This window comes from Bombina bombina, chromosome 11 (assembly GCF_027579735.1).
Source record: "Bombina bombina isolate aBomBom1 chromosome 11, aBomBom1.pri, whole genome shotgun sequence".
In the NCBI taxonomy this organism is placed as follows: Eukaryota; Metazoa; Chordata; class Amphibia; order Anura; family Bombinatoridae; genus Bombina; species Bombina bombina.
Window position 1 is genome coordinate 145,011,687 of NC_069509.1, and position 22,210 is coordinate 145,033,896.

Below are 22,210 nucleotides of genomic sequence, written 5' to 3' on the forward strand. Positions count from 1 at the left end.
TTTATCCAATTTTGCACAATATTTTATATGCATAATTTCTGAGGCACCAGCTCCTACTGAGCACGTGCACACGTTCAAAGTGTATATGTATATCAATCTGTGATTGGCTGATGGCTGTCACATGATAAGGGGAATGGAGGATAAATACACATTTGTCAAAAAATCTACTGATTATTTGAAATTTAAAGTAAGTGCCATTGCATTGTCTTTTTATTCTACTGTTTCGGCATTTTAAAAATAATTTACATACTGTACCCTAAACTTTGTGGTAAAATAATGTGTGAGATTTTTACACGGTGACTGATCATTATGGTGACTAATGGGTTGTATCTCTTTTTCAGTCGCTGATGCTCCTGGCCTGTGTCGCGCTCTCCTGCCTTGCTCTCGATCTCCTGTTTCTCCTTTTCTATTCCTTCTGGTTCTGCTGTCGTCATCGAAAAACTGAAGAAAACACAAATGCAGATTGCTGCTGTACTGCTTGGTGCGTCATCATTGCGACTCTTGTCTGCAGGTGAGAATAATCAAAATGTGTATGAATATACATTTTTGGTAGTTACCATATTACTGTGTTTGAGCCCCTAAAATTGATATTTTGGTCCCGTTAATAAAATTTGGAAAATATTATTATGTATCTGGCTCTCAACTTAATTTTACTATTGTTCACTTCTTCTATATGTACAGGAGTCTTTTGCACAAATGTGTTTCCTCATATTATAAATTCTGTACACACACAAAACATGGGCAAGATTACTAGTGGAGCTCTAATTAACGCTGCCCCTCGAGTGTTAATTGCGCTACAAGTAAGTTGCGGGTTGCGATCCTATTATGAGTTGAAAGCAAACAGTTTTTGCTTGCGCGCTAACCTGATGAGCGCGTTCACTTATTCCCCCATGCACGATGTCTTGGGGTCACACTTGCCTCACATTCAGGCTATGGCTAAATCCTGCCGCTTCCACCTTAAAAACATCTAAAAAAATAGACATTTCCTTACACAAGAAACAACTAAGATTTTAATCCACTCTCTCATCCTTTCCTGCCTTGACTACTGCAACTCTGTCCTCTCTGGTCTCCCTAGAGCTCATTTACAATCCATAATGAATGCCTCTGCCAGGCTCATCTTCCTTATACATCACTCTTCATCTGCTGCACCTCTCTGCCAATCCCTTCACTGGCTTCCTCTTGCCTACAGGATTAAACACAAAATTCTGACTCTGACATACAAAGCCCTCAACTGCACTGCTCCCCTCTATATCTCCGACCTTGTCTCCAGATACTTTCCCTCCCGTCCCCTTCGCTCTGCTCACAACCTCCTACTCTCCTCCTCTCTTGTTACCGCCTCACATTCCCGTTTAGAGGACTTCTACAGACTGGCTCCCATCTTGTGGAACTCTCTGCCTCGTTCCACAAGACTCTCCCCTAGTTTTGAAAGCTTCAAGCACTCCCTAAAGACTCTTCTATTCAGGGATGCATACAACCTTCACTAACCTTTCCTAATACCAGTTCCTCTCCTCCATTGCTATCCACCATGAACCTCCTTAGAATGTAAGCCTAAGAGCCCAACTGCTTGCAGATCACCTTCACAAGAGCTGACTACAACAGTGTGACTCTAGGCAAGGCCCTCTACCCATTTGATCCCAATAATTGCTACCTTGTCTACCACTTATGTTTATAGCGCTGCGGAATCTGTTGGCGCTCTACAAATAACCAATAATAATAAAATTAAAGAAACTAACAGCCTACACAAGTTATTTTTATTTTAAGTAATACGATGAGGAAAATTTGGGGCAGATAACTTGTGCAAACAATGGCTGTGTGGAATGTAAGCATTGTTAAAGGGACTTTTGTGTTTATTAGAGACTTTGTCCTCAGCAGAAGAGATTAGAGAAGGGAAACCTATGTTGGCTCAGGAGCACTACTTGGAGCTCGATAGTGATTGGTGGCTACACACATATGTCTCTTGTCATTAGACAGTTGTGTTCATATAGCTGCCAGTAGTGCATTGCTGCTCTGGAGTTGACTCTGCAGGGGTTAAACACATAGTTAACATCAAGCAATAGTCTAACACAGACCTCCTAACAGTCCCTATTTGAGAGGGACAGTACCTAATTCTGAGCACTGTCCCTTGGAGAGAGCCATATGTCCCTATTTGCAGAATTTCCCTTGGCCCTGCCCACAAACATGAAGACACGCCCACAACCCCACCCAGAAAATGGCAACGCCTTCAACCTGCTGAGTCCCTAATAACTAGCTACAAATGTTGGTATGCTAACGCACTAGGAGCCATTTTCTTTTTGCACTTTTATGCACCTTTAATAGGCTAGAAAAATGTACTTTGAAAATCTATCTAAGCAATTTTTTCCTGCTTACCTTTTTCTGAATAATCAGGGGATGTGGGTGAACCTGGGCACTATTTTAAAGAACATTATGTAATCGTTAATCAGCATCCTCACTATGCTTAGTGGTTTACCGTCAGCATGTAATTATGGTTATACATGCTTCAGGGATTTCTAGATTTCCCAAGAAAGCATATTATCTGTTGACTCCATATTTATAAGCTTGTCTTTGTCTCACATAACCATCAAAGCACTTTTTTTTTCCAGCGGTGATGGAAATTGATTAAGATGCAATAGAAATAAATCACTGCTTCATAGAGAGTTTATTGTGATTAAGTCCTGCTGGTATTTAGAGGTTACAGATCAATGTTAGTCTGATGAAGGGAGGGTGGGATATCCAGAGACAAGCATTTAATAGCCCTCTATATCATAAGCATGTCATATGGGTACAATGTGTGACCTAAGTAGTGAGCACTCAAAGCCACTCTGTTTCAGAGAAAATTTACATTATCCTTTTTTTTTTAAATTGGGGGTCACCTATGCTTATATGTCAAACAGGAATTTGGTATATAAGAGGAAACCCATAAAAAAACTCGATATATTAATTTTACTGTCAAATGATTAATTAAAATATTTACTTTTTAAAATTATTTTTATATAGTTGTATGCAATAATTTTGGTTAGACATCTATTTCTGCATTCTTATGGATATATTTTTGTGTGTGGTGGTTTTCAGATTTAAAGGGACATTTAAAAGGGACCTCAAAGTCAAAATGAAACTATCATGATTCACATAGAGCATACAAAATTAAACAACTTCCAATTTGCTTCTATTATCCACTTCACTTTGTTCTTTTGGTGTCCTTTGTTGAATAGTAAATCTAAGTATGCTAATAGCAGTTTACAAGCGTGTATGTGTCATAAGCACTCTGGCAGTAAAGTTTCCTACTTTGTATTTTATTGCTACAAACAATATAGCAAATGCTGCTGCCATATGGCTAAATACATGTGCACGCTCCTGAGCTCACCCACAGTTACTCTTTTTAACAAAGGATAACAAGAGAACTAAGCAAAATTGATGATAGAAATAAATTGGAAAGTTGTTTAAAATATCATGTTCTTTTCAATCCATTTATGTTTACTTTTGACTTTACTGTTCCTTTAAGTAAAAATTAAATATTCATGATTTAGACGTTTCAGTTTAATTTTATTATTAAATTTACTTCATTCTCTTGTTATCCTTCGTTGAAAAGCCTGCCTATGTAGGCTCAGGATCAGCTATGCACTACTGAACGCCAACTGGTGATTGGTGGCTATGCACATGTCAATGTCATTGGCTCACCAGATGTATTCAGAAAGATAAAAGTAGTGCATTTATGTGCTGGAGCTGACTTGTAACTCTATATTTAACCACTTTTGCTTGAGATTAAAAACATAATTTATGTAAGAACTTACCTGATAAATTCATTTCTTTCATATTAACAAGAGTCCATGAGCTAGTGACGTATGGGATATACATTCCTACCAGGAGGGGCAAAGTTTCCCAAACCTTAAAATGCCTATAAATACACCCCTCACCACACCCACAAATCAGTTTAACGAATAGCCAAGAAGTGGGGTGATAAGAAAAAAAGTGCGAAGCATATAAAATAAGGAATTGGAATAATTGTGCTTTATACAAAAAAATCATAACCACCACAAAAAAGGGTGGGCCTCATGGACTCTTGTTAATATGAAAGAAATGAATTTATCAGGTAAGTTCTTACATAAATTATGTTTTCTTTCATGTAATTAACAAGAGTCCATGAGCTAGTGACGTATGGGATAATGACTACCCAAGATGTGGATCTTTCCACACAAGAGTCACTAGAGAGGGAGGGATAAAATAAAGACAGCCAATTCCTGCTGAAAATAATCCACACCCAAAATAAAGTTTAACGAAAAACATAAGCAGAAGATTCAAACTGAAATCGCTGCCTGAAGAACTTTTCTACCAAAAACTGCTTCAGAAGAAGAAAATACATCAAAATGGTAGAATTTAGTAAAAGTATGCAAAGAGGACCAAGTTGCTGCTTTGCAGATCTGGTCAACCGAAGCTTCATTCCTAAACGCCCAGGAAGTAGATACTGACCTAGTAGAATGAGCTGTAATTCTCTGAGGCGGAATTTTACCCGACTCAACATAGGCAAGATGAATTAAAGATTTCAACCAAGATGCCAAAGAAATGGCAGAAGCTTTCTGGCCTTTCCTAGAACCGGAAAAGATAACAAATAGACTAGAAGTCTTACGGAAAGATTTCGTAGCTTCAACATAATATTTCAAAGCTCTAACAACATCCAAAGAATGCAACGATTTCTCCTTAGAATTCTTAGGATTAGGACATAATGAAGGAACCACAATTTCTCTACTAATGTTGTTGGAATTCACAACCTTAGGTAAAAATTCAAAAGAAGTTCGCAACACCGCCTTATCCTGATGAAAAATCAGAAAAGGAGACTCACAAGAAAGAGCAGATAATTCAGAAACTCTTCTAGCAGAAGAGATGGCCAAAAGGAACAAAACTTTCCAAGAAAGTAATTTAATGTCCAATGAATGCATAGGTTCAAACGGAGGAGCTTGAAGAGCTCCCAGAACCAAATTCAAACTCCAAGGAGGAGAAATTGACTTAATGACAGGTTTTATACGAACCAAAGCTTGTACAAAACAATGAATATCAGGAAGAATAGCAATCTTTCTGTGAAAAAGAACAGAAAGAGCGGAGATTTGTCCTTTCAAAGAACTTGCGGACAAACCCTTATCTAAACCATCCTGAAGAAACTGTAAAATTCTCGGTATTCTAAAAGAATGCCAAGAAAAATGATGAGAAAGACACCAAGAAATATAAGTCTTCCAGACTCTATAATATATCTCTCGAGATACAGATTTACGAGCCTGTAACATAGTATTAATCACGGAGTCAGAGAAACCTCTTTGACCAAGAATCAAGCGTTCAATCTCCATACCTTTAAATTTAAGGATTTCAGATCCGGATGGAAAAAAGGACCTTGCGACAGAAGGTCTGGTCTTAACGGAAGAGTCCATGGTTGGCAAGATGCCATCCTGACAAGATCCGCATACCAAAACCTGTGAGGCCATGCCGGAGCTATTAGCAGAACAAACGAGCATTCCCTCAGAATCTTGGAGATTACTCTTGGAAGAAGAACTAGAGGCGGAAAGATATAGGCAGGATGATACTTCCAAGGAAGTGATAATGCATCCACTGCCTCCGCCTGAGGATCCCGGGATCTGGACAGATACCTGGGAAGTTTCTTGTTTAGATGAGAGGCCATCAGATCTATCTCTGGGAGCCCCCACATTTGAACAATCTGAAGAAATACCTCTGGGTGAAGAGACCATTCGCCCGGATGCAACGTTTGGCGACTGAGATAATCCGCTTCCCAATTGTCTACACCTGGGATATGAACCGCAGAGATTAGACAGGAGCTGGATTCCGCCCAAACCAAAATTCGAGATACTTCTTTCATAGCCAGAGGACTGTGAGTCCCTCCTTGATGATTGATGTATGCCACAGTTGTGACATTGTCTGTCTGAAAACAAATGAACGATTCTCTCTTCAGAAGAGGCCAAAACTGAAGAGCTCTGAAAATTGCACGGAGTTCCAAAATATTGATCGGTAATCTCACCTCCTGAGATTCCCAAACTCCTTGTGCCGTCAGAGATCCCCACACAGCTCCCCAACCTGTGAGACTTGCATCTGTTGAAATTACAGTCCAGGTCGGAAGAACAAAAGAAGCCCCCTGAACTAAACGATGGTGATCTGTCCACCACGTTAGAGAGTGTCGAACAATCGGTTTTAAAGATATTAATTGATATATCTTCGTGTAATCCCTGCACCATTGGTTCAGCATACAGAGCTGAAGAGGTCGCATGTGAAAACGAGCAAAGGGGATCGTGTCCGATGCAGCAGTCATAAGACCTAGAATTTCCATGCATAAGGCTACCGAAGGGAATGATTGAGACTGAAGGTTTCGACAAGCTGTAATCAATTTTAGACGTCTCTTGTCTGTTAAAGACAGAGTCATGGACACTGAATCTATCTGGAAACCCAGAAAGGTTACCCTTGTTTGAGGAATCAAAGAACTTTTTGGTAAATTGATCCTCCAACCATGATCTTGAAGAAACAACACAAGTCGATTCGTATGAGACTCTGCTAAATGTAAAGACTGAGCAAGTACCAAGATATCGTCCAAATAAGGAAATACCACAATACCCTGTTCTCTGATTACAGACAGAAGGGCACCGAGAATCTTTGTGAAAATTCTTGGAGCTGTAGCAAGGCCAAACGGTAGAGCCACAAATTGGTAATGCTTGTCTAGAAAAGAGAATCTCAGGAACTGATAATGATCTGGATGAATCGGAATATGCAGATATGCATCCTGTAAATCTATTGTGGACATATAATTCCCTTGCTGAACAAAAGGCAATATAGTCCTTACAGTTACCATCTTGAACGTTGGTATCCTTACATAACGATTCAATAATTTTAGATCCAGAACTGGTCTGAAGGAATTCTCCTTCTTTGGTACAATGAAGAGATTTGAATAAAACCCCATCCCCTGTTCCGGAACTGGAACTGGCATAATTACTCCAGCCAACTCTAGATCTGAAACACAATTCAGAAATGCTTGAGCTTTCACTGGATTTACTGGGACACGGGAAAGAAAAAATCTCTTTGCAGGAGGTCTCATCTTGAAACCAATTCTGTACCCTTCTGAAACAATGTTCTGAATCCAAAGATTGTGAACAGAATTGATCCAAATTTCTTTGAAAAAACGTAACCTGCCCCCTACCAGCTGAACTGGAATGAGGGCCGTACCTTCATGTGAACTTAGAAGCAGGCTTTGCCTTTCTAGCAGGCTTGGATTTATTCCAGACTGGAGATGGTTTCCAAACTGAAACTGCTCCTGAGGACGAAGGATCAGGCTTTTGTTCTTTGTTGAAACGAAAGGAACGAAAACGATTGTTAGCCCTGTTTTTACCTTTAGATTTTTTATCCTGTGGTAAAAAAGTTCCTTTCCCACCAGTAACAGTTGAAATAATAGAATCCAACTGAGAACCAAATAATTTGTTTCCCTGGAAAGAAATGGAAAGTAGAGTTGATTTAGAAGCCATATCAGCATTCCAAGTCTTAAGCCATAAAGCTCTTCTGGCTAAGATAGCCAGAGACATAAACCTAACATCAACTCTAATAATATCAAAAATGGCATCACAGATAAAATTATTAGCATGCTGGAGAAGAATAATAATATCATGAGAATCACGATTTGTTACTTGTTGCGCTAGAGTTTCCAACCAAAAAGTTGAAGCTGCAGCAACATCAGCCAATGATATAGCAGGTCTAAGAAGATTACCTGAACACAGATAAGCTTTTCTTAGAAAAGATTCAATTTTTCTATCTAAAGGATCCTTAAACGAGGTACCATCTGACGTAGGAATGGTAGTACGTTTAGCAAGGGTAGAAATAGCCCCATCAACTTTAGGGATTTTGTCCCAAAATTCTAACCTGTCAGGCGGAACAGGATATAATTGCTTAAAACGTTTAGAAGGAGTAAATGAATTACCCAATTTATCCCATTCTTTGGAAATTACTGCAGAAATAGCATTAGGAACAGGAAAAACTTCTGGAATAACCGCAGGAGCTTTAAAAACCTTATCCAAACGTATAGAATTAGTATCAAGAGGACTAGAATCCTCTATTTCTAAAGCAATTAGTACTTCTTTAAGTAAAGAGCGAATAAATTCCATCTTAAATAAATATGAAGATTTATCAGCATCAATCTCTGAGATAGAATCCTCTGAACCAGAAGAGTCCAAAGAATCAGAATGATGGTGTTCATTTAAAAATTCATCTGTAGAGAGAGAAGATTTAAAAGACTTTTTACGTTTACTAGAAGGAGAAATAACAGACAAAGCCTTCTTTATGGATTCAGAAACAAAATCTCTTATGTTATCAGGAACATTCTGCACCTTAGATGTTGAGGGAACTGCAACAGGCAATGGTACATTACTAAAGGAAATATTATCTGCTTTAACAAGTTTGTCATGACAATTATTACAAACAACAGCTGGAGGAATAGCTACCAAAAGTTTACAGCAGATACACTTAGCTTTGGTAGATCCAGCAGGCAGTGATTTTCCTGTAGTATCTTCTGGCTCAGATGCAACGTGAGACATCTTGCAATATGTAAGAGAAAAAACAACATATAAAGCAAAATAGATCAAATTCCTTATAAGACAGTTTCAGGAATGGGGAAAAAATGCCAAACATCAAGCTTCTAGCAACCAGAAGCAAATGAAAAATGAGACTGAAATAATGTGGAGACAAAAGCGACGCCCATATTTTTTAGCGCCAAATAAGACGCCCACATTATTTGGCGCCTAAATGCTTTTGGCGCCAAAAATGACGCCACATCCGGAACGCCGACATTTTTGGCGCAAAATAACGTCAAAAAATGACGCAACTTCCGGCGACACGTATGACGCCGGAAACGGAAAAGAATTTTTGCGCCAAAAAAGTCCGCGCCAAGAATGACGCAATAAAATGAAGCATTTTCAGCCCCCGCGAGCCTAACAGCCCACAGGGAAAAAAGTCAAATTTTTGAGGTAAGAAAAATATGATAATTCAATGCATAATCCCAAATATGAAACTGACTGTCTGAAAATAAGGAAAGTTGAACATTCTGAGTCAAGGCAAATAAATGTTTGAATACATATATTTAGAACTTTATAAATAAAGTGCCCAACCATAGCTTAGAGTGTCACAGAAAATAAGACTTACTTACCCCAGGACACTCATCTACATGTTTGTAGAAAGCCAAACCAGTACTGAAACGAGAATCAGTAGAGGTAATGGTATATATAAGAGTATATCGTCGATCTGAAAAGGGAGGTAAGAGATGAATCTCTACGACCGATAACAGAGAACCTTATGAAATAGACCCCGTAGAAGGAGATCACTGCATTCAATAGGCAATACTCTCTTCACATCCCTCTGACATTCACTGCACGCTGAGAGGAAAACCGGGCTCCAACTTGCTGCGGAGCGCATATCAACGTAGAATCTAGCACAAACTTACTTCACCACCTCCCTTGGAGGCAAAGTTTGTAAAACTGATTTGTGGGTGTGGTGAGGGGTGTATTTATAGGCATTTTAAGGTTTGGGAAACTTTGCCCCTCCTGGTAGGAATGTATATCCCATACGTCACTAGCTCATGGACTCTTGTTAATTACATGAAAGAAACATAGTTATGTTCAAGTAACAGGGAAATAATAAAATGCTCTCTCTAATTTTTTTGCACCTTGTCCCTTTAAAAAGTCAAATCTATTTGAATGCACTTTAGTCTATTATTTTTAACACTAGATGGGCACTACATAATGCACCTAGTGTCGATCTCTGAGTTTTCATTAGCGCTGATTAGTACGTGCTCTCAGTGCACATCAGTCAAGACTAATCACTGCCCCTTTAAAGGGACACTTAATTTTAAAGGGACCAAAATTTGTCTTTAATGATTCAGATAGAGCATGCAATTTTAAGCAACTTTCTAATTTATTCCTATTATGAATTTTTCTTCGTTCTCTTGCTATCTTTATTTAAAAAGCAGGAATGTAAAACTTAAAGGACCAGTCAACATATTAGATTTGCATAATCAACAAATGCAAGATAACAAGACAATGCAATAGCACTTAGTCTGAACTTCAAATAACTAGTAGTTTTTTTTTATAACAAATTTCAAAGTTTTGTATATTTCCCCTCCCCTTGTACCATGTGATAGCAATCAGCCAATCACAAATGCATATACGTATAGTCTGTGAATTCTTGCACATGCTCAGTAGGATCTGGTGACTCAAAAAAGTGTAAATATAAAAGACTGTGCACATTTTTTTAATGGAAGTAAATTGGAAAGTTGTTTAAAATTACATGCTGTATCTGAATCATGAAAATTTAATTTAACCTGAGTGTCCCTTTAAGAGCCCACCCATTTTTGGTACAGAACGTGGGTTATGCTTGCTTATTAGTTTGCTAAATGTAGCCACCAATAAGCAAGCGCTACCAACCCCCCCCCAGCTTTTTTAAATAAAAGATAGCAAGAGAACAAAGAAATTAATAGGAGTAAATTAGAAAGTTGCTTAAAATTGCCTGCTCTATCTGAATCATGGATGAAAAAAAAGTGGGTTTAGTGTCCCTTTAAGCTTAGTGGATGGTGCCATAAGATGTCAGTCTTGAAAACCAATGCAGCTAAAAAAAAAAGTTGCTTTACTCCATCTCCTGCACAGCAGTATTGCTGTTATGTCGTCTGTTATCCCCTGAGTTCTGTTGTTCACAAAGTGATTTTACTGTGTGGAAATGGAATCTTACACTCTGCTGAAAGTTACAGCCATAAGAGGTGGTCCTCTCCCCTAGAAATCTCTGATACAGAAACAAAAGCCTGTAATTAGACATCCAAATTAATTAATACTTCTCCTGAGAGTCTTCAAAGAATTAAATGCCTTTAGCTAATAACTACTGAAACTTAATCATGACCCGAGTGCTCTCAGAATTCTCCTATAGAATAAATTGCACAGATAATAACAGAATTTACTTTTTTCTTTTTGATAATCAGTGAGCATTTTTTCATATTTTATATAACTATATTTTAGGAATATTCTAGGCTAGAAGATATGTAAAAATAAATAAATAACCCATAACCTAAATACCTAACTAACTCCTAACCTATTAACCCCTACACTGCCACAAACCACAACAAAATAAGCCCCCTAACCTATTAAATCTGCCACAACCCCACAACACAATCTACTCCTACAGTAATTAGCTGCCTAAAACCTAAGCCCCCGTAATTTACAAAAAATACGGGAAATTATGCATTGTATTTTGTACTTAAAGGGACACTGTACCTTAATTTTTTCTTTCATGATTCAGATAGAGCATGCAATTTTAAGCATCTTTCTAATTTACTCCTATTGTCAAATATTCTTTATTCTCTTGGTATCTATATTTGAAAAGCAAGAATTTAAGTTTAGATGCTGGCCCATTTTTGGTGAACAACCTGGGTTGTCCTTGCTGATTGGACAGCACCAATAAACAAGTGCTGTCCATGGTTCTGAACCAAAAATTGGCTGGCTCCTTAGCTTAGATGTCTTCTTTTTTAAATAAAGAAAGCAAGAGAACAAAGAAAAATTGATAATAGGAGTAAATTAGAAAGTTGCTTACAATTGCTTGCTCTATATGAATCACAAAAGAAAACATTTGGGTTCAGTGTCCCTTTAAAAGTAGAAATTTCTACGTGTTTTTGCACATCCATGTACTTAAATTACTGTCTATGCTGTGCATATTTAATACAATTAATGTGTAATACAATTAATTCATGTGTAATTTACATACATATTTTACGTTTTTGATATAATACAATTTTTGGTGAATAATTTTGTTACGATTTTTGATGCACCTTTATAATACAATTTTTTTCCTTGAGTATTTTTGTGTGAATGGTTCAATTATTTGTTAGGTAGAATTTTAAATGAGGATTGTCCTTGTGCAGTTTTGTAATGTATGCATCTCCTCATACGAAGGAAAGTGCAGTATACGCCCCTTAGCGAGACACCCTATTTTCAGGGTAAAAAGAATTCCACCAGGGAAATAGAAGAACTGTCGAGCATTCTTATAGACTCTCACCTCCCCAAAGAGTTTAAAAATTGAGCCTAAAATGTTTTAATAAAAGCATATCCGTCACATTGGCCAAGTTTTAAAGGGACAGTATACACAAATTTTCATATAACTGCATGTAATAGACACTATTATAAAGAATAAGATGCACAAATACTGATATAAAAATCTGGTATAAAACCATTTAAAAACTTACTTAGAAGCTTCCAGTTTAGCTCTGTTTAAAAGGTTACTGGAGCACCCATTGCAAGTGGGAAATATCAGACACTCCCCTTCCCCCTTCCTTTGCATATGAAAAGACTCTTTACACAAACAGAAGCAAGGTGGAGTAGGTATACTTCGGTATTCTCCTAAAACTTTAGGGCTTGGTTAGGAGTCTCAAAATCAGAGCAATGTTATTTAAGAATAAGCAAAAACTATCAGTTTTTTTTAAAAAAACAACAACAACAAAAAACAACTTTATGGGCTATATAAATAGATCATCTACAAAACATTTATGCATTGAAAAAAATTAGTGTATAATGTCCCTTTAACTAAAAGTGTGTGTGTTTATTTTTTTTAAGGGGTTAACATTTTAACCTAGAACATTTAAAAAAAGAAATAAAAAAAAAATGGTCTAGCAAACCCAGTGTAGAAAATCCCCTATAAATCTCCAAACAAATTCTCTCTGCAAAACTAGTTTCTTTTATAATTATATCATTTATCACTTTTGGAAACAGCAGTCTATTTGCTCATCCCGTGTGGCTGTCACGTTGAGCAGAAAATCAATGATTTAATGGACCTTTAAGACTGTCAGTTATCCAGAATATATAGTCTACAATTGTTTTGACTGCTTCTTTCTATCTTCTGATATATATTTTTTTTCCTATGAATTCCCAATGAAATAGCATTTTAAGTTTATCTTTATCATGAATGTGTTTTTCATTACTTTTATGACATTGTGTTGTACAGACATAAAAAGATCTGGAAGTCTGGTTCATACAAATGTACAGATCCAGTAATAGAAAATAAAAGATTACAAAGCAGATACCTGTGCTTAAAGAGCCATGATACCAACATTTTTTCTTTCATGATTTATAAAGAGAATGCATTTTTAAACATCTTTCTAATTTACTTCTATTATCTAATTTGTTTTATTCTCTTGATATTCTTGGCTGAAAAGCATATCTAGATATGCTCAGTAGCTGCTGATTGGTTGCTGCACATAGAAGCCTCATGTGATTGGCTCACCCATGTGCATTGCTTTTTCTTCAAATAAGGATATCTAAAAAATGAAGCAAAATAAATAATAGACGTAAATTGTAATGTTGTTTAAATTTGTATGTTCTATCTGAATCATGAAAGAAAGATTTTGGGTTTAGTGGCCCTTTAAAGGGACTCTCAAGTCAAAATAAATTTCTATGATTAAGAAATAGAATGCACTTTTAAGACATTTTCTTCTTCTATTATCGAACTTTGCACAGTCTTTCAGTGGAACAAAATTCTACGAAGCATGTGCACAAGCTCACAGGGTATACATAGACTAGTCTGTGATTGGCTGGGTGATGTATGTCACATGATTCGGGGGGGGGCAGAAAATGAGAGAAAAAATAAATTTGTCTGAAAAAAAATAATCTACTGCTTATTTAAAATATTGTCTTATTATTTGTTAATTATGCAATTCTACTGCGTTGAGCGGTCCTTTAACCCCTTAACGACAAAGGATGTGCCAGTTATATGCAAGAAATAGTACAATAAAATAATGCTCTAACAGTTTTGCACGTTTATGTCCTGTTAAAGGGATATAAAACGTAAGCATTTTCTTTAATGATTCAGACTGAGCATACAGATTTATTGTTCATATTTACTTCTGTTGTAATGTTTGCTTTGTTCTCATGATATCCTTTGTTAAAGATCATACCTATTCCCAAGCATGCGCATGTCTGGTGCACTATATAGTAGCATTTAACAATGTTATATACAGTACTGTGTAAAGACTGCTGCTATGCAGTGCTCAAAAGTCTATATTGTTTAACCCCTTAACCCATTGGGATGTAGATCTACGGCATGCGGTACAACGCCCATCATACCACATAACGTAGATCTGTGTCCAACATGCTTGAAGCCCAAGCTGTCTCGGTCTACAACCGGAACTTGCTGTACCTGGATTTCCAGCATCTGCCTTTATATGGTAAAGGAGCACGATAGCCACCAATCAGCAAGTGCTACCCAGGTGCTGAACCAAAAATGGGCTGGCTCCTTAGCTTACATTCCACCTTTTTCAACTAAAGATACCAAGAGAACAAAGATAATTTGATAATAGGATTAAATTAGAAAGTGTTTTAAAATTGCATGCTCTATACGAGTCATGAAAGGCAAATTTTTAGTTCAGTATCCCTTAACCACCAGCGCCTTACACTGTACGACTTTAGTTGTCGCTGCTGTCTTGGGCTTCTTTCTGCCGTGATCTCGCTCAAAATAGCGAGATCGCGCTATTTCTGCATGACCTACAAGTGGGGATAATACACTGCAGAAAACCTAAAAAAGCAGCCTTTTATTTTAGTACTGGCAGTCTTTCTGCCAGTACTTAAGATGAGGGTGACCTTTGGGTGATGGGGGAGGGAAGAGAGCTGTTTGAGAGGGGTCAGGGAAGAATCAGGGAGTGGGATGTGCCAGGTGGGAGGATGATCTCTACACTAAAGCTAAAATTAACCCTACAAGCTACCTAATTAACCCCTTAACTGCTAGGCATAATACAAGTGTGGTGCTCAGCGGCATTTAGTGGCCTTCTAATTATCATAAAGCAATGCCAAAGCCATATATGTCTGCTATTTCTGAACAAAGGGATCCCAGAGAAGCATTTACAACCATTTGTGCCATGATTGCACAAGCTGTTTGTAAATAATTTCAGTGAGAAACCTAAAATTGGGAAAAAGTTAACTTTTTTTTTAAAATTTGATAGCATTTGGCGGTGAAATGGTCGCATGAAATATACCTAAATGGGCCTAGATCAATACTTTGGATTGTCTACTAAAAAAAAATATATATATAGTTTTGATAGTTAAAAATAAAAAAAACCCAAGGCTCTATTTCTGTTTAAATGGAGTGATGCTAAAAATGCTCTGGTCGTTTTGGGAAGATTTTGTCTAAAATGTCCGGTCCTTAAGGGGTTAAGTAAATGCTTTATAGCCCCATATGAGTGTTATTAAGGATTCAAAGCCACTTTGTATCTATCAGCTGAAGCTAAATGCATAAAGCAGAAACATTTGTAGGATGTTGATCAAACTCTGTATCTACGCCATTACCTCTTGCTTTTATAAGAATGTCAGTGATCAGCATGGCCTTTTGCAGTTACATATTTTCTACTCTTACAGTTCAGTCAAGACGGAAGGTAGCGGCTGTTCCGCTCTCAGGGTTTTGCTAGTCTGATTTATTGAGGCTTTAATGGCTTCAGAGAGAGGCAATATTAAAGCGACATAAAACCCCAAAAATGTATTTTGTGAATTAGTGCATTTAATTTTAAACAACTTTCCAATTTACTTATATTATCAAATTTTCTTCTTTTTCTTGTTATTCTTTGTTCAAAAGCAGGGATGTAAGCTCATGAGTGTGCACGTGTCTGTAGCACTATTTCGCAGCAGTTTTGCAACAATGCTATACATTAGCAGAAGCACTAGATGGCAGCACTATTTCCTGTCATGCAGTACTAATGTTATACATTAGCAGAAGCACTAGATGGCAGCACTATTTCCTGTCATGCAGTACTAATGTTATATATTAGCAGAAGCACTAGATGGCAGCACTATTTCCTGTCATGCAGTACTAATGTTATACATTAGCATAAGCACTAGATGGCAGCACTATTTCCTGTCATGTAGTACTAATGTTATACATTAACAAGAGCACTAGATGGCAGCACTATTTCCTGTCATGCAGTACTAATGTTATACATTAACAAGAGCACTAGATGGCAGCACTATTTCCTGTCATGTAGTACTAATGTTATACATTAGCAAGAGCACTAGATGGCAGCACTATTTCCTGTCATGTAGTACTAATGTTATACATTAACAAGAGCACTAGATGGCAGCACTATTTCCTGTCATGCAGTACTAATGTTATACATTAACAAGAGCACTAGATGGCAGCACTATTTCCTGTCATGCAGTACTAATGTTATACATTAGCAAGAGCACTAGATGGCAGCGCTATTTCCTGTCATGTAGTACTAATGTTATACATTAGCAAGAGCACTAGATGGCAGCGCTATTTTCTGTCATTCAGTACTAATGTTATACATTAGCAAGAGCACTAGATGGCAGCGCTATTTCCTGTCATTCAGTACTAATGTCATACATTAGCAGAAGCACTAGATGGCAGCACTATTTCCTGTCATGCAGTACTAATGTTATACATTAACAAGAGCACTAGATGGCAGCACTATTTCCTGTCATGCAGTACTAATGTTATACATTAGCAAGAGCACTAGATGGCAGCACTATTTCCTGTCATGCAGTACTAATGTTATACATTAACAAGAGCACTAGATGGCAGCACTATTTCCTGTCATGCAGTACTGATGTTATACATTAACAACAGCACTAGATGGCAGCACTATTTCCTGTCATGCAGAACTAATGTTATACATTAGCAAGAGCACTAGATGGTAGCACTATTTCCTGGCATGCAGTACTAATGTTATACATTAGCAACAGCACTAGATGGCAGCACTATTTCCTGTCATGCAGTACTAATGTTATACATTAACAAGAGCACTAGATGGCAGCACTTCTTCCTGTCATGCAGTACTAATGTTATACATTAGCAAGAGCACTAGATGGCAGCACTATTTCCTGTCATACAGTACTAATGTCATACATTAGCAGAAGCACTAAATGGCAGCACTATTTCCTGTCATGTAGTACTAATGTTATACATTAGCAAGAGCACTAGATGGCAGCACTATTTCCTGTCATGCAGTACTAATGTTATACATTAACAAGAGCACTAGATGGCAGCACTATTTCCTGTCATGCAGTACTAATGTTATACATTAACAAGAGCACTAGATGGCAGCACTATTTCCTGTCATGCAGTACTAATGTTATACATTAACAAGAGCACTAGATGGCAGCACTACTTCCTGTCATGCAGTACTAATGTTATACATTAACAAGAGCACTAGATGGCAGCACTATTTCCTGTCATGCAGTACTAATGTTATACATTAACAAGAGCACTAGATGGCAGCACTACTTCCTGTCATGCAGTACTAATGTTATACATTAGCAGAAGCACTAGATGGCAGCACTATTTCCTGTCATGCAGTACTAATGTTATACATTAGCAGAAAGCACTAGATGGCAGCACTATTTCCTGTCATATAGTGCCTCAGACATATGCACGTTACCTACCTCCGTATCGCTTCAACAAAGAATTACATGAGAATGAAGCAAATTTCATAATAGAAGTAAATTAGAAACTTTTTTAAAATCATTTTCTTTATCGGAATAATGAATGAACTTTTTTGGGTTTCATGTCCCTTTAACATAGGTTGCCCACCTGCTGTATATCACAAGGAAGATTCACTTTTTTCCAGCAAAACAGCTAAGCTGAGAGTTGTATTTGAAAAGCAGTAGCCTCCTGTACTTGCTCAGAGTCTCCATAGCATCACACAACACACATATAGGCTAAAGAAAAGCTCTGTAAACACAGCCAGCATAAGAAATTACACTTCCAGTGGGGGAAAGGAGAGATAAGTAATAAAATTTTAATTTTCAATTGTTCTCTCTATGGCCCTGATATTCAAAATCTCTCTGCTCAGGTGAGGTGATCTAAAATGATCCTCCAGCTCTTCAAGATCCCTAGTGAAATTTCCAGAAGGCAGTTTTTGCTTTACTTCTCCAAGGGGCGTTCCCTGCATTTCTGTATGTGTAGGATAGACAAGTCCAGTGCAATAAAGCGCTGCATGACATGACAGTTCTGCTTCATTTACACTTTGTGCTTTGTATTTTATGGCACTTTACACTTCAGATTACATTTAATTCCATTTAAACTTTCTTTGATTATAGAGCAGACTTCACAGAGGCAGAACTCACTGAGTTTTCTAAGAAAAGGGAATTGACTTGGAAACCCTATATTGATGAGAGGTGCTTTCCATAGAAATTAAGGAAGTTCTCTGGGATACAAAATTTCACATGGGAGAGAGAAGCTAACTGAAGAACCCCTATGGCTGATATAAAGGCTTTGTTTGCATGAATTACAAATTAAACTGAAATGTTTTCACTACAATTAAACTTGCTTTTGTCTATATTTTAGTATAGATGACTTTTCTTTTATTTAAAATAAGTCTTTTGTGATATTCCCAGGGAACTGCCCTCTCCCTCCCACTTTCTGAAAATGTCAGTTTTAGTTTGCAATGCAGCAAATTCAAGGTGCAATTTAATTTGTATATATAAACAGAAATATACAAAGTATTAGCCTAATTTGTTAAAGTAACACAGAAGTGTAACAAAACTCTCATATCACACAGTGCTGTATTACCCTGGGCTTGTCTCTCCTTCATATATAGAAATGAGAGAGATCTCACAGGTCTGGAGAGTTCCACCATTTTTCTTTTGAATATTCAGTGAGTTCAGCCCCAGTGAAGTCTGAACTGCAATTTCTCTTCAAGCTGAAGAACCTTTTTATATATATATATATATATATATATATATATATATATATATATATATATATATATATATATATATATATATATATATATATATATATATATATATATATATATATAGCCTGTGTATTAGGCTTTGGTATACAGCCAGATAATATAAGAAGCATATGTGTGTGTACAGTAAGTGATAAAATAATTTGTTTACCCTCAAGCTCAACACATTTTAATTTTAATAACCAGCTATTTCATATACAATAATAAACCTAAAAAACATTATCTCATACATTTTATGCTCTGCAACTGATATGACAAGTGATTGGAAACACATTAAGGGAAAACAATTTTACTGTACACTGTCCCTTTAATGTGTTTGGGAAATTGCTACTTTTACAGCAGGGAGAGCAAACCTCATTATCCTAACTATATCTATATAGTCTTCCTTATCTCATCTCTGTCTTAGATAACAATTGAAAATGATCATTTTAGTAACTATCTCTCCCACTCCCATTTACAAGTGTGATTTCTTCTGATGGCTCTTGTTTACACAGCTTCTATGTGCCTATTACTGCATTATAGGAGGTGGTTTCAACAAGCAAAGGCAGCTATTTCAGATCACAAAATAAATTAAAATAAAAGCACACTCAATAGGAGAACATTTAAGTTCATGTTAATAGTTATTACTCACCTGGGTGCTAAGCTGATTTAATTTTATTTTTTTATTTTGTGAAAAAAAATGTTTCTTCTGTTATGTGTGATCAGTCCACGGGTCATCATTACTTCTGGGATATAACTCCTCCCCAACAGGAAATGCAAGAGGATTCACCCAGCAGAGCTGCATATAGCTCCTCCCCTCTACGTCAGTCCCAGTCATTCTCTTGCACCCAACGACTAGATAGGATGTGTGAGAGGACTATGGTGATTATACTTAGTTTTTATGACTTCAATCAAAAGTTTGTTATTTTAAAATAGCACCGGAGCGTGTTATTACTTCTCTGGCAGAGTTTGAGGAAGAATCTGTCAGAGTTTTTTACTATGATTTTAACCGGAGTAGTTAAGATCATATTGCTGTTCTCGGCCATCTGAGGGAGGTAAAGGCTTCAGATCAGGGGACAGCGGGCAGATGAATCTGCATTGAGGTATGTAGCAGTTTTTATTTTCTGAATGGAATTGATGAGAAAATCCTGCCATACCGTTAAAATGACATGTATGTATACACTTCAGTATTCTGGGGATGGTATTTCACCGGAACTACTCTGTTAAAGGTCACTAATCCTTTTTAATAACTATTTATCAGGTTAAACGTTTTTGCTGGAATGTAGAATCGTTTACATTGCTGAGGTACTGTGTGAATAAATATTTGGGCATTATTTTCCACTTGGCAGTTTTTTTGCTTTAATTGTGACAGTTTCGTTTCTCTTCACTGCTGTGGGGGAGAGGGAGGGGCCGTTTTTGGCGCTCTTTGCTACGCATCAAAAAATACCAGTCAGTTACTTTTATATTTCCTGCATGATCCGGTTCATCTCTGATAGATCTCAGGGGTCTTCAAACTTCTTTGAAGGGAGGTAAATTCTCTCAGCAGAGCTGTGAGAATTCTTATAGTGACTGTGAATAAAGACGTTGCTTTGTATTTTTTATGTCAAATTTAATTATTGTTATTTTACTAATGGGAACAAACCTTTGCTAAAAGTTTTGTGGTTTTAAAGTTTGATGCTATAACTGTTTTTCAGTTCATTATTTCAACTGTCATTTAATCGTTAGTACCTCTTTGAGGCACAGTACGTTTTTTGCTAAAAAAGATTATAACCAAGTTGTAAGTTTTTCTGCTAGTGTGTTAAACATGTCTGACTCAGAGGAAGATATCTGTGTCATTTGTTCCAATGCCAAGGTGGAGCCCAATAGAAATTTATGTACTAACTGTATTGATGCTACTTTAAATAAAAGTCAATCTGTACTATGTGAACAAATTTCACCAAACAGCGAGGGGAGAGTTATGCCGACTAACTCGCCTCACGCGGCAGTACCTGCATCTCCCGCCCGGGAGGTGCGTGATATTTTGGCGCCTAGTACATCTGGGCGGCCATTACAGATAACATTACAAGATATGGCTACTGTTATGACTGAAGTTTTGTCTAAATTACCAGAACTAAGAGGCAAGCGTGATCACTCTGGGGTGAGAACAGAGTGCGCTGACAATGCTAGGGCCATGTCTGATACTGCGTCACAGCTCGCAGAGCATGAGGACGGAGAGCTTCATTCTGTGGGTGACGGTTCTGATCCAAACAGATTGGACTCAGATATTTCAAATTTTAAATTTAAATTGGAGAACCTCCGTGTACTACTAGGGGAGGTCTTAGCAGCTCTCAACGATTGTAACACCGTTGCAATACCAGAGAAACTGTGTAGGTTGGATAAATACTTTGCGGTACCGGCGAGTACTGACGTTTTTCCTATACCTAAGAGACTAACTGAAATTGTTACTAAGGAGTGGGATAGACCCGGTGTGCCGTTCTCACCCCCTCCAATATTTAGAAAGATGTTTCCAATAGACGCCACCACTCGGGACTTATGGCAAACGGTCCCCAAGGTGGAGGGAGCAGTTTCTACTTTAGCTAAGCGTACCACTATCCCGGTGGAGGATAGCTGTGCTTTCTCAGATCCAATGGATAAAAAATTAGAGGGTTACCTTAAGAAAATGTTTGTTCAACAAGGTTTTATATTACAACCCCTTGCATGTATCGCGCCGATTACGGCTGCGGCAGCATTTTGGATTGAGTCGCTTGAAGAGAACCTTAGTTCATCTACGCTAGACGACATTACGGACAGGCTTAGAGTCCTTAAACTAGCTAATTCCTTCATTTCGGAGGCCGTAGTACATTTAACCAAACTTACGGCTAAGAACTCAGGATTCGCCATACAGGCACGTAGGGCGCTGTGGCTAAAATCCTGGTCAGCTGATGTTACTTCTAAGTCCAAATTACTTAATATACCTTTCAAGGGGCAGTCTTTATTTGGGCCCGGCTTGAAAGAGATTATCGCTGACATTACAGGAGGTAAGGGCCACGCCCTACCTCAAGACAAAGCCAAAGCTAAGGCTAGACAGTCTAATTTTCGTCCCTTTCGGAACTTCAAAACAGGAGCAGCATCAACCTCCACTGCACCAAAACAGGAAGGAGCTGCTGCTCGTTACAGGCAAGGCTGGAAGCCTAACCAGTCCTGGAACAAGAGCAAGCAGGCCAGGAAACCTGCTGCTGCCCCAAAGACAGCATGAACCGAGAGCCCCCGATCCGGGACCGGATCTAGTGGGGGGCAGACTCTCTCTCTTCGCCCAGGCCTGGGCAAGAGATGTTCAGGATCCCTGGGCACTAGAGATCATATCTCAGGGATACCTTCTAGATTTCAAATTATCTCCCCCAAGGGGGAGATTTCATCTGTCAAGGTTGTCAACAAACCAGATAAAGAAGGAAGCGTTTCTACGCTGCGTACAAGATCTGTTAATAATGGGAG

At 37.7% G+C, this 22,210-nt stretch overlaps 1 protein-coding gene across 1 annotated transcript in view; it reads left to right on the top strand.

Moving 5' to 3' along the window:
• Positions 1-22,210, top strand: part of TTYH3 (tweety family member 3) — a 443,816-nt gene that overhangs the window by 144,838 nt on the left and 276,768 nt on the right. The window contains exon 2 of the mRNA XM_053695221.1: positions 342-511. Within this exon, the coding sequence (XP_053551196.1) occupies positions 342-511 (170 nt within the window). The remainder of the gene's footprint in view (positions 1-341; positions 512-22,210) is intronic.